The 13,819-nt window shown below is 53.7% G+C and overlaps 1 protein-coding gene across 1 annotated transcript in view; it reads right to left on the bottom strand.

The window, feature by feature from the left end:
* Positions 1-348: 348 nt before the first annotated feature.
* The window catches only part of INTS3 (integrator complex subunit 3), a 39,967-nt gene continuing 26,496 nt past the window's right edge, over positions 349-13,819 (bottom strand). The window contains exons 11-30 of the mRNA XM_028090104.2: positions 13,349-13,436; positions 12,783-12,862; positions 12,306-12,397; positions 11,908-12,014; positions 11,096-11,215; positions 10,646-10,775; positions 10,167-10,221; positions 9,837-9,940; positions 9,031-9,075; positions 8,719-8,838; positions 5,972-6,125; positions 4,859-4,927; positions 4,058-4,133; positions 3,587-3,700; positions 3,166-3,214; positions 2,108-2,275; positions 1,699-1,799; positions 1,504-1,576; positions 1,258-1,414; positions 349-1,153 (exon numbers count right to left, since the gene is read on the bottom strand). Coding sequence (XP_027945905.1) covers positions 1,076-1,153; positions 1,258-1,414; positions 1,504-1,576; positions 1,699-1,799; positions 2,108-2,275; positions 3,166-3,214; positions 3,587-3,700; positions 4,058-4,133; positions 4,859-4,927; positions 5,972-6,125; positions 8,719-8,838; positions 9,031-9,075; positions 9,837-9,940; positions 10,167-10,221; positions 10,646-10,775; positions 11,096-11,215; positions 11,908-12,014; positions 12,306-12,397; positions 12,783-12,862; positions 13,349-13,436 — 1,980 coding nt within the window. The 3' untranslated portion in view covers positions 349-1,075. The remainder of the gene's footprint in view (positions 1,154-1,257; positions 1,415-1,503; positions 1,577-1,698; positions 1,800-2,107; positions 2,276-3,165; positions 3,215-3,586; positions 3,701-4,057; positions 4,134-4,858; positions 4,928-5,971; positions 6,126-8,718; positions 8,839-9,030; positions 9,076-9,836; positions 9,941-10,166; positions 10,222-10,645; positions 10,776-11,095; positions 11,216-11,907; positions 12,015-12,305; positions 12,398-12,782; positions 12,863-13,348; positions 13,437-13,819) is intronic.

Here is a 13,819-nt window from a genome sequence, read left to right as displayed (position 1 = left end):
GTTGGGGGCATCCTTCACCCCCAAGCCATCCACCAATAGTTGGTAAGCACACAGATCTACTAAGACTCACTTTTGGAAGCCTCTAGTTTCTTGACAGAGAAGTAGGGTTCAACTTAACGGGAGATGGTGCCTGGACAGGTCAGTGCCTGGCCCACAGCCCCAGTGGCAGCAGGAAGTCTGGGCAGGAGGGGGGCGGCAAAAAGCCCCTCCTGCTCCAGACAAGGGGGTGTTCGGGAAGGGAAAAGGGGAAGTTCTGAGGCCACCAGGGGAGCGGGGGGGGGGGGGGGGGAGGGCAACCAGTTAGGTGCACAGGGTAAGAGCACCTGGGCCAGCAACTCCAGCACAAAAGAGGTTCTGGCTTGTTTTATTGTCATTTAAAAACTTTTAAAATGCGATTATCTCTGCCAAAACAAAAAAAACCCCAAAAAGACAGAACTGAGGAAATGGGACCATTTGACAGTTCTGTGGAAGTCTCCCTCTGGGAGTCCCAAGGGCTCTGGCCTCCCTCTCTGCCCTGGGTCCCTGCCTGAACTCTTACGGCATCTGCCCCATGTGGAGGAACAGGCAGGCAGCTGGGCCACATCACTGATGAAATGCCCATTTCACACGGGAGGATGGAGAGCAACTATAAAATGCCTGTTAGGAGCAAATCAAGGCCGGATGGGGAACATGTGGAAGGGGCATCCATACACTGTCTTCACTCCCATCCTGGCCTCTCTGACCAGCAAGCCCCATCTGCCATTTCTCTTCTCTTTGGGAGGCTGGGGAGGGGCAGGGGCTGAGGACCTGCACCAGCCCAGATTTCACACAGCCTCTGACTTCAGTGGGACCCAAGTCGGTGGGAGCAGCAGTGTGATGGGGCTGGAGGCGCCTGGACAGCAGGGAGCAGGGGCTGGGGCTTCATGGCAGCTTCTCAGGCTGAGCCAAAGGAAGCAGCTCATCCTTCCCACCAGGCGAGCCTTGAGCAGAGGGAGAGGGTGTCTCCCCACTATCTCCCCAGCCCTTATTAACCTCTGATTCACCAAGGAGGGGAGGGCAGTCCAACTGGGGGTGGGATGGAGGAACACGGGGGGCCTCAGTCACTGTCAGACCCCACTGCAGAGGACCCTTTTCGTTTCCGCTTGGTAGGCTTCGGTTTTGTGTCTTCTTCCTCCTGGAAGAGATGGGGGGGGCGGTCATTAGCCTGAGCAGCTGCTAGTCCCAGCCCCACCCGCTCCCACTGTTCCTGCTGCTGAGCACAGAGGTGAGGGCTCTCACCGAGGCACTGCTGGAGCCTGACTCTTCCTCAGCATTGGGGGGCTGTGTGGCATTCTTTCGACTGCGGGGGCTGGACAGAGCTGCTTTTCTCCGGCTCTTGGGCGGCTTGGTGGATGAGTCCTCATATTCCTCAGCCAGGGAGAAGAGATCGCTGAACCTGAGGGAAAGAACACACCCTCAGCACAGTCCTCCCAGCCTCTTCTCTGTCCTGGGCAGGACCCCTCCCACTGCTTCCCAAGGCCTTACTTCATCTTGTGGGCCTCGTCACAGCTTGCCTGCACGTGCTGCAGAGCCTGGAGAATGGGGGTCTGGCTAAAAACTAGAGGGAGGAGGGAGAGCAGGGAAGGAAGGACAGTGAGCGGTCCAGAAACTCACTCAACTCTCCTGCCCCTGCCCCCACCCACTCTAGGGCTGGTCTGAGCCAGGGTCTGCAACGCATACAGTTCTGCTTGGTGTTGGTCAGGTTGAGGCGCAGGTTGTCCAAGTGCTCCAGGATCTGCTCCAGAGTCAGCTGGGCCAGCTTGCTGCTGGAGCTCCTCAGGCTGCAGGGAAGTCACACAGCCAGAGTCTGAGCTTGAGGGGAGGGCTCCAGGAGTGTGGGACACCCTCCCCACCAGGGCCCCTCCTGAAGACAGACGCAGCCCATATGGGGAAGGATGGGGTGGAACAGGGACCAGCCACGAGGCACTAGGGAAAGAGGGGGAGGGGCCAGAGTGGGCCCGTACACCATGTAGCTTCAAGACCACTAGGTGTCACCCACTAACCAGGAAGGAATTGCCCTGGTGATGGCCTGTGGACAGTGGGCAGCCCTCCACAGGTCCCACGTCCCCCCTCCGCCTCTTGCTCCCACCTCTGCCTCTTGCGCGGGAGGCTGTTGTTCTTGATGAGCAGGGACTTGATGTGCTCGGCCAGCAGCTCGTCATGCTTCATGCACCAGTGCCGCAGGATGCTGGTGGTGAACTGGTCGTCAGGGTGGCAGGGCCTGCTCAACACCATCTTCACCATCTCCTCGCTGGGCCTGGGGGTGTGAGAGGAGTGGAAGACACCCTGCTCACACAGCTGGCCTCAGGATCCCCTGGTCTCTCCCACCTGACTCCCCAAACCTCAGCCCCCTACCCCCAACCACGTTGCTGCAGCTTCCTGCTCTCACACCCTCTCCCTCTCCTCTCTGGGCCAAGGAATGCTGGTTTCATCCTTTGCCGAAGCCAGGAGACACAAGTGATTCTTCAGTTTCTGCAGTAGTAGCTGGTATGTATGGCGGGGGGGAGCCTCACCAAATCTCTCCCACCTTGCCCAGAATAGTCAGGAAATGGGCCCGGGAGGCAAAAGGACCACACAGTATCTAGCCTGAGAAGGCGCAGGGGAGGGGGCTGGCAAGCCACAGCCCTCAACCTGCCCACTTCCTTTAGGATGTTCTGTACCACTTCTAGTCTCGGGCAAGAGAGCAGAAAAGGTGGAAGGCAAGAAGGTAGAAAGAAAAAATACACAGCTGTTGTCCTACTTATCTGGGCTGTTGGGAAGGTGCCTGTGCTGGAGGGTGGAGGGGCCTCTGCTGGCTCCCCCTCCAGGCCCCACCCCTGTACTCTTGACCCAGCCTCCTCTAGGATCAGCCTAAGGTGGCCTCAGCAGAGTAGGGGTGGGGAGCAGGAAACCGGGATGTCCGGTCCCCACCCCCTACCCCCTCCTCCCAGGGCAGCTCCTGGTGGGCAGGGGCGTCAAGTAGAGAGGAAGCCCAGATCCCAGGGGAGCTGCATGTTTGTAAATCATTTTAGGGGAAGGGCAGAATATGTAGATGTCTACAGTAGGAAAAAGCATGGCCTCCTGAAGGAGCAGCCAGGAACCCTTTACAGGATGCTCTCTCTCGGTATGCTGCGACTGGGAGCTCGAGTCCCCGGAAGTAGAACTCACTTCTCTCTTCGCAGCTGAAGCAGCAGGCAAGACAGGGCCTCTGGGTGCTCTGTGGGGGAGGGCAGAGGCTGCTCAGAGGGTTGTAGACTTCCAGGAAGAATCTTGGTACCTCTCCCATCCCCCAGTTAATAGCCACTCGAAGGAGCAAGGACAGTCTTCCCCAAGGAGCCAGGAAGAACAATCCCTTGCTTCTAGAAAATCCCGAGCGGCCTGAGCCCCAGCTTGTGCCTGGCTCAGAATGGGCCTGCCTGTAGGACTCATCTGAAGAGCCTAAGTGACTGACCGGGGAGCCTGGCCTTCCGGACTTCGCGGGGAGGGACAGCAGTGGGTCAGATCATCCAGAAGCCTAGGGCCTCAGCCTTGCCCCAGAGGGCCTGGGACGGTCCTTCCCTCAATTCTCCCTGCCCACAGCCCTACTCACCTTTGTATTTGAGGTGCTGCAGGATGGGGATTATGGTCTCCAGGGGGATGTTGTGAGCCAGGAAGAGCTGCCAGGCACAGTACTGCTCAAAGGTCTCCCAGTCCAGGCTCTGGACTGCAGGGGACAGAGAAGGGGCATGTTCGTGCTTGCTCTCTCTCTCCTTCACACACACACAGGGCTAATTCACTAGCAGCATCCCAAGCAGGGGTGATACACAGGTGAGGACAGTGACCCCAACACTACAGATACTCTCCCTTTCCACACAAAGCATTATTTTCAAAAATTTCACTCCTATCGTCCCACCAGCCCTGAGCTTAAGCAGATCCAGAAACACTGCCCAAGACCACAGAGCAGGGCAGAGTGACGGTCTACCCCATTCTCAGCCCGAGCCAGCTATGCTGTTACTAGAAAACATCCAGGGCTGCCACACGTCTCTTCCCCCCGGGGTGCCTGCAGGGTCTGCTCACTTACTGAGTATGTTGAGGACAGAGTCCTTTCGAAACATAACCAGGTTCCCCATCATCACGTGGCAAACCAGCTCCTGGAGCTGAGGAGAAGGAAGAAGGCAAGACCCATTGGTTCTAAAAGAAGCCAGGAAGCCAGTATGGAAAGAGAAGCAGGAGGGCTCACATGGGGGAAAAAACTAGAGGAAGGGAAAACTTGGTTTAAAGGCATGAGGAGGTCTCTGAAGGATGCAGGGGCTGGTGAAGAACAGGTGAAGGCTTGTTTGGGGCAAAATAGTTAAAGAAAACCATTAAAGTGGTTTCCAGGCCCTGACAGCAGAGGGAGAATGGACACTTGTCTACCTCACCCTAGTTTGGGCCCCGACCCACAACAGCCTGTGCCTGAGGAGGAGGGAAGGGCCCTGGGAGGCTGAGTCTGGAACAGAGGTGTGGGTAGGAGAAAGGCAAAGAAAGAAGGGCTCTTCTGTCATAAATGGGGCAAGGGAGTGGAGAGGAGCAGAAACGGGACCTCAGTTCAGCACGAGAACAACGCACGAGCAAAGCTGCAGCCTCCCGGGGCCCTGTCTGTGGTGGAAAGATCAATGGCCTGATCATTTTCATCCTGAGCCAAGGGGACAGCCGGTTGAAAGCTAAAAAAACCCACCTCCTAGCTTTCCATGTGGAACTGGAGTACCCAGGAGAGAATGAGCCCCGCCTGCCTCCCTGGGATCCATCTCCCTTCCAGCCCCTAGGCCGGAAGTGCACACAGGTGCAGGCCCCCCTCCCCCACCACTGCCCAGGCCTCCCAGGATGACAGCTCCTTGTGCACCTGTGCAGAGTCAATAACAGCCACGATCATGTTCAGCAGCTCGCCACTCCGCAAGGTCTCATCTGGAAACTGGGCAGAAAAAGAGGGAAACTGGGGCAGGAGTCCAGGGTGCACCCCTTGACCTGTACCTCATAATCCACTCCCCTTTCTTCCCACATGCTCAGGGAATGGCTGGGTTAGCCAGATGTGGGGTCTAACACAAATACCTAAACAAAGATCCAACAGCTGTGAAGCTGGGATTCTAACTCTTCCAAAACCCAAATTTGCTATTTGTGTGCCCACACCATGAGGAGTGTGTGTGTCTCAGGAAAGCAATGGGGAGCCATCTAGAGATGAAGCTAGAGCCAAAAAGGACTGGCCATGGCTGGTGAGTGCTGTGTGGCAGCAGTAAGAAAAATAAGCATTTGCGTCCCTGGCAGGAAAAAAAATCCAATCTATATTAACCCTCAGCCAAAGAAGAGAAGGCGCAGAGTGTGAGTGTTTGGGGTGCATGACAACAGGCAGGCAGGACCCCTTCTTGGGGAGGCCAGTTTACCAGGGAGGGAGCAGAGGAGGAAACTGCCATATGCTGGGTATGTGCACCCCTCCCCCTGCAGTTTTTGGCTGAGATCACAGTTCCTCCTGTCATGCCCACATCCCGTGCCCTGATTTCCCTGTTCCCAGGAACTTTCACCAAGAGGAAGAGCTGATACTTCCTCTGATGTCCCAGTTCCTAGAGAAGACAGTGAGTGAATGAGGGAAATGAAAGTTGAGTCTCCACCACAAAGGCCCTGGTCTTTGGGAACCACTAGAGAAACTGAGAGTGAGCAATCAAATGGCAAGAGCGCCTGCAATGTGTGAACGTGGATTTGGTTGGGGCCTGTCCTGGGTCCAGAGGATGGGGCCAAAGCTGAGAAGCCAAGTGTAGAGGTCCAGACCCCAACTCACAACACAAAGCACAGGATAGGAATTCTGTGGGTTTTAGACATTTTTTAACCTTTAATGGGAGGGGGGCCCACGGGCAGGTGTGGTGCTGGAAAAAACCGCCTGCCCAGGCCAGGAGAGATGCGCAGACCTGTGAGCCTGCCCTGCACCGCTGCCCTACCTCAGCGGGACTCCATCAGAGACACTGACCTCTGTATAGATGGAGGGTGTGAGGTGGCACAGCAGCCGCACATCGTCTTCCTGGCAGGCCTTCATGTCCATCATTAAGCAGGTGTGCAGATCACCCAGCTGCGTGGCCTGGGCAAATGACTCGTACAGGTTCATCTTCCCAGCAGCAGCTTTGCTGCAAGAGCATTTGGGCCTAAGCCAGCATCCAGCCTCAGACATCCCCTAAGTAGGCCCTCCTCTGCAATCCCTTTGCTGCCCCCGATGCTCTGGGCTAATCAGTCTCATGGCTTTCCCCTGCCTTCCTCAAGAGCTTGGTAACTTATAAAAACCAGGACACACTTTTCTTTCTCCCCATCCTTCCCCAGAGCTCCAGATAGGACGCTGACCACAGTTAATGAAGCCGCTAATTGGTGAGAGTTGAACACAGGAGAGGGCTCAGCTCAGGCTAGAAAGCTCGCTTCCTGATTTCAGGGCTCTGAGCAATGAGGACACCACCACATAGAGGCCCCCACCTCACATCACATACAAAACAACTCAAAAGGGGTTATAGGCCTAAATGTTAAGAACTGAAACTAGGGGCGCCTGGGTGGCTCAGTCGTTAAGCGTCTGCCTTCGGCTCGGGTCATGATCCCAGGGTCCTGGGATCGAGCCCCGCATCGGGCTCCCCGCTCCGCGGGAAGCCTGCTTCTCCCTCTCCCACTCCCCCTGCTTGTGTTCCCTCTCTCGCTGTGTCTCTCTCTGTCAAATAAATAAATAAAATCTTAAAAAAAAAAAAAAAAGAACTGAATCTATACAACTCCTAGAAGAAACTACGGGAAAGGGGCGCCTGGGTGGCTCAGTTGTTAAGCGTCTGCCTTCGGCTCAGGTCATGATTCCAGGGTCCTGGGATCGAGTCCCACATCGGGCTCCCTGCTCTGCGGGAAGCCAGCTTCTCCCTCTCCCCCTGCTTGTGCTCCTGCTCTCGCTCTCACTCTGTCAAATAAATAAATAAAATCTTAAAAAAAAGAAAGAAAACACAGGAGAAAATCTACATGACACCAAAAGCACAAGTGATGGAGAAAAGATAAATTGTACTCTTCAAAATGTAAAACATTGGGGCACCTGGGTGGCTCAGTCGTTAAGCAGCTGCCTTCGGCTCAGGTCATGATCCCAGGGTCCTGGGATCAAGCCCCACATCAGGCTCCCTGCTCGGCAGGAAGCCTGCTTCTCTCTCTCCCACTCCCCCTGCTTGTGTTCCCTCTCTCACTGTGTCTGTCAAATAAATAAAATCTACAAAAAAAAAAAAGTCAAACATCTGTGTTTCAAAGGATGCCATCAAGGAGGTAAATAGACAACCCGCAGAATGAGAAAATATTTGCAAACGTTATGTTTCGTAAGGGACTTGTATCCCGAATATATATAAAAAAAGATCTTAAAAATCAACAATAAAAAGATGAATAACCCCAATTAAAAAACAGGAGAGGGGGCGCCTGGGTGGCTCAGTTGTGAAGTGTCTGCCTTCGGCTCAGGTCATGATCCCAGGGTCCTGGGATCGAGCCCCGCATCCGGCTCCTGCTTGGCGGGAAGCCTGCTTCTCCCTCTCCCACTCCCCCTGCTTGTGTCCCCTCTCTCGCTTTGTCTCTGTCAAATAAATAAATAAAATCTTTAAAAAAACAAACAAACAAACAGGAGAGGAGAGGAGGGGCGCCTGGGTGGCTCAGTCGGTCAAGCGTCCGACTCCTGGCTTCAGCTCAGGTCATGATCACTGGGTGGTGGGATCAAGCCACACGTCAGGCTCTGCGCTCAGTGTGGAGTCTGCTTAAGACTCTCTCTCCCTGTCCCTGTGCCCGTCTCCGCTGTGCACACTAAGTCTTAAAACAAAAACAAAAAACAGGAGAGGATCTGAACAGACATTTCTCCAAAGAAAATAGGTAAACGGCCAATGACAAGCACATGAAAAACTGCTCGATATCATTAGCCATCAGAAAAATGCAAATCAAAACCACAAACCCATTAGGATGGTTGTAATGAAAAAGCTGCACAACGACAGGTTGGGAAGCCTGTGAAAGCACTAGAAGCCTCCCCCACAGCAGGTGGCAACGGAAACTGGCTGCAGTCACTCTGGAAAGTAGTTCCGCAGGTCCTCACCAAGTTAGAGATGGAGTTACCGTTCGACCGGCATCTACTCTTAGGTATATATACCCAGGAAAATTGAAAACCTGTGTCCAGGTAAAAATCTGTATGTGAATGTTCACAGCAACTCTTTTCACAATAGACAAAAAAGCAGAAACAAATCAAATGTCCATCGCTGGGTGAACGGATAAACAAACTGTGGTATATCTAGACAGTGGAGTATTATTTGGGCATAAAAAAAGGAAGTTCTGACACAAGCTACAGCAGGGATAAACCTTGAAAACACTACACTAAGTGACAAAGCCAGTCATGAGAAACCACACACGCTGTATGATTCCATTTATACGAAACATGCAGAATAAGTAAATCTATAAAGACAGAAAGCAGATCCGTGGTTGACAGGGGTGGGGTGAAAGGGACAATGGGAAGGTGACTGCTAACTGGGACATGGTTTCTCTTGCAGGTGATGAAAATTTTCTAAATTAGCCAGCAGCAACAATTGTACAACTTGGGGAATATACTTTAAACCATCGAATTGTGGTTTTAAAGCAAGCAACACATGGAAGGCCGTGGTGGTGACAGCCGAGGGCGGGGGAATCAGTGTGCGTAGGAGAGGCTCTCCAGGACACCTTCTCCAATGTGGGGACCACACCCACCTGGCCCTCAGGTAGTACAACAGGTGGTAGCCAATCTTGGGCTGTTTTTGATAGAGCTCAGAGAGAAGATCCAGAAGCAGAGAGAAGCTGCTGTTGTCTTCCTGCATTTGGCACAGGTTCCTGGAGGGGGAGGGGGAGGGGGGGAGCAGAGCTGTATGTAGGGCGACTCTCCTGTGGGGGCATGAGCTATCTGTGCCCACTGCATATCCCTCCCCTCTGGAAAAGGAGTCCCATTACCCTAGGACAGAAGCATAGGACTGCTGAGAGGAAGGACAGATGGCCCAGCAGTGTCTCCTACAGCTGGACCCTTACCTAAATATTAGGTAGAGAGGCTTTCCCACAGACTCCTCCAGGGACCTGCAAGAGGAGGGTGACATCTAAGAGTCCACATGAGTAGAGAAGATGGGCTGCAGGCAGACATTAGGGAGGCTAGATGCCAGCCTGCTCCTTTCCAAACCAAAGGTCAACTTCCTGCTGTCCCAGAGGCTCGGTCACAGAGAAGACAGATTCCTAACATACACCACAGTCTGGGTAGTGACTGTCACTGAAAATGAGATGCCTGGGGCGCCCAGCTGGCTCAGGTGGAGGAACATGCAACTCTTGATCTTGGGGTTGTGGGTTTGAGCTCCCATGTTGGGTATAGAGATTGCTTAAAAATAAAATCTTTAAAAAAAAAAAAAGAAAGAAAGAAAAAGAAAATGAGATTCCTGCCCTTCTGGGAGGGTCCAGGCAAGGGTCCAATCCCACCTACAGCAGCAAGGGCTGGGCACACAGGAAGGGGCCCTAGTCTCTGCCCCACGCTCCGCATTCAGCAGACAAAAATGAATCCTTAAGTGAATCAGCACACGTGAGAATAAAAACAAGTAAAGAGAGGGGTGCCTAGCTGGCTCAGTCGGTGGAGCGTGTGACTCCTGATCTCAGGGTCTGAGTTCAAGCCCCATGCTGGGTGTAGAGATTGCTTGAAAATAAAATCGTGGAAAAAAAAAAAAGTAAAATAAGTGAAGATTATTTCTCTCAGGTCTACAGCAAGATGCCTCCTGGACTAGGGCTCTAAGAGCATACTTCTGGCTCCCAGAAGCCAGTGGGTAGGTGGAGGGGTCAGGAAAGATAAGCCTTACTCCTCGGTGATCTCCTCAGGCAACACCTCCCCTCGAAAGTGGGCCTTGAAGAGCTCCTGTAGGCAGGAAGCAAGGACAGACAGCTGCTCCGAGTCAAAGTCTTCCTGGTGGTGAGACAAGTGAGCAGGTATCACCACGGGACCCAAGCCTTACTGCCCCCACGACCCGGAGCCTCTGCACTCAATCTGCTTCCACCTCCAGGATCAACAAAGCCCTGCGCCACCAGAGGGGACCCATCTTGAGGACGGGAAGAAGTCAGCTGCCTGGGTGGGGGAGTTCTGCGCTGCGTGGGCTAGGCTGCTTCCTCCTCAGGGGGTGGGGTCTCCTCACCTCTAGGACCTGGTCCACGATTTCCTGCATGACCTCACACTGGGCCTCGGTGTCACTGTAGTGCAGAATTGAGAGGAAATCTCAGGGACGTAATGACAGCAGAGGGCAGGACACTCAACCAGCAAAGCCCACTCATGCACAGACAAGACAAAGGAGCTCTGTATGAATCCGGGCTTGGGTCGGGGGAGCTTTAGGGCCCAATCTGCTACTCTCCGGGGAGAGGGAGAGGCCCTAAAGGAAAGGAAATCCCCATCATCCCACTTTGGTTCTCAGAGACTCTTGTCCTAGAACCTACAGAGGGAGACCTGCGTGCTGGGGAACGAGGCTGCCTTCCCCCAGCCCATACCCCCAACCCAAACTGCAGAAGGCACATTGCGGAGCTTCTACTACTTCTCCATACTCCCCACCACCCCCACCAGGTAGCAGGGAGAAAGCCTGGGGCTGAGCCTCCTGAGGCTGAGGACAGGAGCTGCACCCACCTCCCCTTCTGGAGCTGAAGCACTTTGTCCCTTAGGGACTCATCCAGTTGGTCAAGATAAGGGGTGATATCAACTGGCTCCTCCACAACTGTCTCCTTGATAGGGTGGAAGCGAAACTCTCTCTTCTTTCCTGAAGGGAATGATTCAGGAAAGCGGTCATTTGCCCAGACACCAGCAGCAGGGACAGCCCCACACGCCGGGTGTGCAAGTGCCCTGGATGTGGACACACCCAGCCTTAGGAGCACACAAGGGCAGGGGCCACTCCTCCTTCTCTCCCTCCTGCTTCAGGGCCAAGGGCAGGGCTCTGCGCCCTGGAGTCCCATCCAGTAACCCTGCTAACGAGACTAACGCGGGGGGCCAAGGCAACAGAGAGGCCGCAGAGAGGCTGCTCCTGCCACCTGGTCCTCTTAGGGGTGATGCCACCCAGAGCCCCTTCGCTGCTGAGCCCACCTCTGCTGCTGAGGTCCTCCTCATCGTCACTGAAGGCTGCCTCTGCGTTGTCATAGCAACCCTCATCCTTGTCTGACATGTGGTTGTCCATCTCCACAGAAACCGGCTCCTCAAGTTTGACTTAGGAGGAAAGAGACAAAGCATTTGATGGCCTCCTGTGACCTAACATGCCTAACTTGGGGGGCAGGTGGATTACAGACACTGGAAGGACAGACATCTTGTCCTCACAACCTTTCACGACTTGCAGGGCAATTCTGCCAGGAATAAGAATGGTACAGGAAATGCCTGCTGTGCTTAGCTTGCATTGACAAGTAGGTAAGACCAGGGACAGTCCCAAGTACTCTTCACTTTAAAACCAAGCTGGGAAGTTCTGCTTGGCTTAAGCCTTACCCCAAAACAAAAAAGGGTGTATGTGTATAACTGGGAGCAAGAGTTGAGACCCAACATGACCACCTCTCATCAGGACTCAGGGCCCGGGGATGGGAAGAGAGAAGAGTTGCATGAAGTTACAGTGAGGCAAACACAAATACCCATGAAAGCCTTCCCTATGCAGGGTAGACTACTGAGAGAAGACACAGGAGCTGAGGAGCAAGAGAGGTCAGTAAAAGTCAGGTAATATCAGATGGAGAGGGAGAACCAAGGAAGACAACACAAAAACTCATTAAAGAGAAAGTGCGGAACAAAAACCTGAAATGGACAGTCACAGAGGTGAAGAATCGCGCCGGGGCGACATACATGGGGCTCCAGGCTGAGAGCCCTGGGTGTCTCCATCCCTCTTCTCAAACAGGTAATAGAATGGGAGGGCCCCATACCTTCCACTGGTGGGCTAGGCGAACTGCAGAACTCGGGAAACTTCTCCCTCAGCATTGCCCGAAGCTCCTTATCCAATTTAGGGTTGTCAAATAGGGGAGCCAAATGCCTGGGGCGGGGGGAACATGAATGAAGGTCAACATCAGAGCTCGTCACTTCAGTTGGAGAGACAGGTCTATGCCCAGCCAGTGCAGCTGGGCCATACTCAGACCCCTGGAATGTGACAAGACCAAAATTTCTCTAAGTGTCAAGAGGACATAGTCTCAGCAGTCTGGGGCAGAGCCAGTACTTCCTGTCAGGAAAAGTCAGCAGCGCTAGGACAGTATCTGAATGTGCGTGACCGAGTGACACATGAGAAAACAGCCCCTCCCCGCTGCTTACAGACACGTAAAGTTCTTACGCCAAGACCCGTTTCTCCACAATGTGGTTGAGGGAGGAGAACACACCCTGTCGCACATGGCCCTCCAATGGTGGATAGAAGTTGGGAATGATCTGGAAGGGAAGAAAGGAAGCAAAGAATGAGCACACAACACAGAGTGTTCTGCTGAACTAGAGCTAAAAAGCTGCTTCAGTTTTGATCAGAAAACACAAGTATGGCTGCAGGAAAGTCTGGAATATTCCTCACCATTTCAGGTTGCTAAAATGGTTAATTCTTCCTAGACCTGGTTGCCCCGCAGAGGGACCAGATTCTACCTTAAGTCATTATCCCTGAGGTCAAAAAAAACCATGGAAAGATCCCACGGGACATGGCAGGAATATGGAAGGGGAGCATTCACTAACCTGGGGGGTAGGACCTATGACCACAGCTGCTCCCACGATGAAGGGCACTGAGAAGACCTATTTGTGGGCCTATAAGGTGAAGGGGACACACACTTACACGGCACATGAAGTCCAGGAGTGTGGCAGTGATGGCTGGGTGTGGCTTCATGGAGTGGTGCATGACCAGGATGGCCGGTTCTGGGGAAGGTGGAATGAAAGGGCCCCCACATCAGACAGTCTGTTCCCAGCTCCATGAAACAAGGCATCAGTACTTATGCATGGTTCGGGAGAAAGCTGTATCCCTACCCCCTAGTCCCACTGAGCAGACCCAAAAGCAGACAGGCCCCGAAACAGCCTCCTAGCTCTCATCTCCCTTGTCCCCAGCATATAGCTTGGAGAATAGAAGTGGCAGGAGAGGAAAAGCAGGGTGTGGCACAGCCCTGTGCCTAGGCCCTCCCCACCAGAAGCCCAAGCATAAGCTCTAGGGCAAAACGGGGGGAGTGAGCGCTTGGCTTCATAAAAGCAATCTTCCTTCTACATCAAGGGAGCACTGGTGAGGAACAATGGAACTGCTCCCGGATAAGCTGCCTCTCCCCAGGCTGCCCTGAGATTTATGACTACTGTCACCAAGGCTAGGCAGGGGCTTGGGAGATGGGGGCGGTGTTGCCCGGTCTGGTCACATACCTATGTTCATAATGCTATCCTTGTCTGGGCTAAAGAACAGCCAGTCGTAAAACAGAGCCAGCTTGGCATTGGAGGCAGCGACATTTGACTGGAATAGAGAGGAGAAGGGAGGGCTGATTTCATCAACCAGCTCCCTTCCCTTCAGAAGCGCAAGGCAGCCTCCAGGGCCCACACAACTGCCCATCTATGAAATAAATTCACTTCCTAGTGAGACAGATGGAACCCCCCAGGGGTGAGGGGCACACAAGTCTGCCTAAGAGTGTAAGTGGCCGTGTTCTCACTGACCAAGGGACCAGGGATTGACCTGGGTTCTCATACATCCAGAAGAACACATCCTTGATCCTAGAAAAGGAGCTGGGACCTCACTGACACACATTCAGACCAGCGCCTAGGCTGCCCCTGCTGGGCTCCCCAGGCACATTCCTGACTGAAAGACCCCCTAGGAACAGCCTGTTGTTGTGTCTGAATCAG

This window comes from Eumetopias jubatus, unplaced genomic scaffold, assembly GCF_037043125.1.
Source record: "Eumetopias jubatus isolate StellerSeaLion01/CBP00866 unplaced genomic scaffold, mEumJub1_p1.0 scaffold_12, whole genome shotgun sequence".
Lineage (NCBI taxonomy): Eukaryota > Metazoa > Chordata > Mammalia > Carnivora > Otariidae > Eumetopias > Eumetopias jubatus.
Note: the sequence above shows the minus strand (reverse complement) of the source record. Positions and strands in the feature narration are given on the sequence as shown.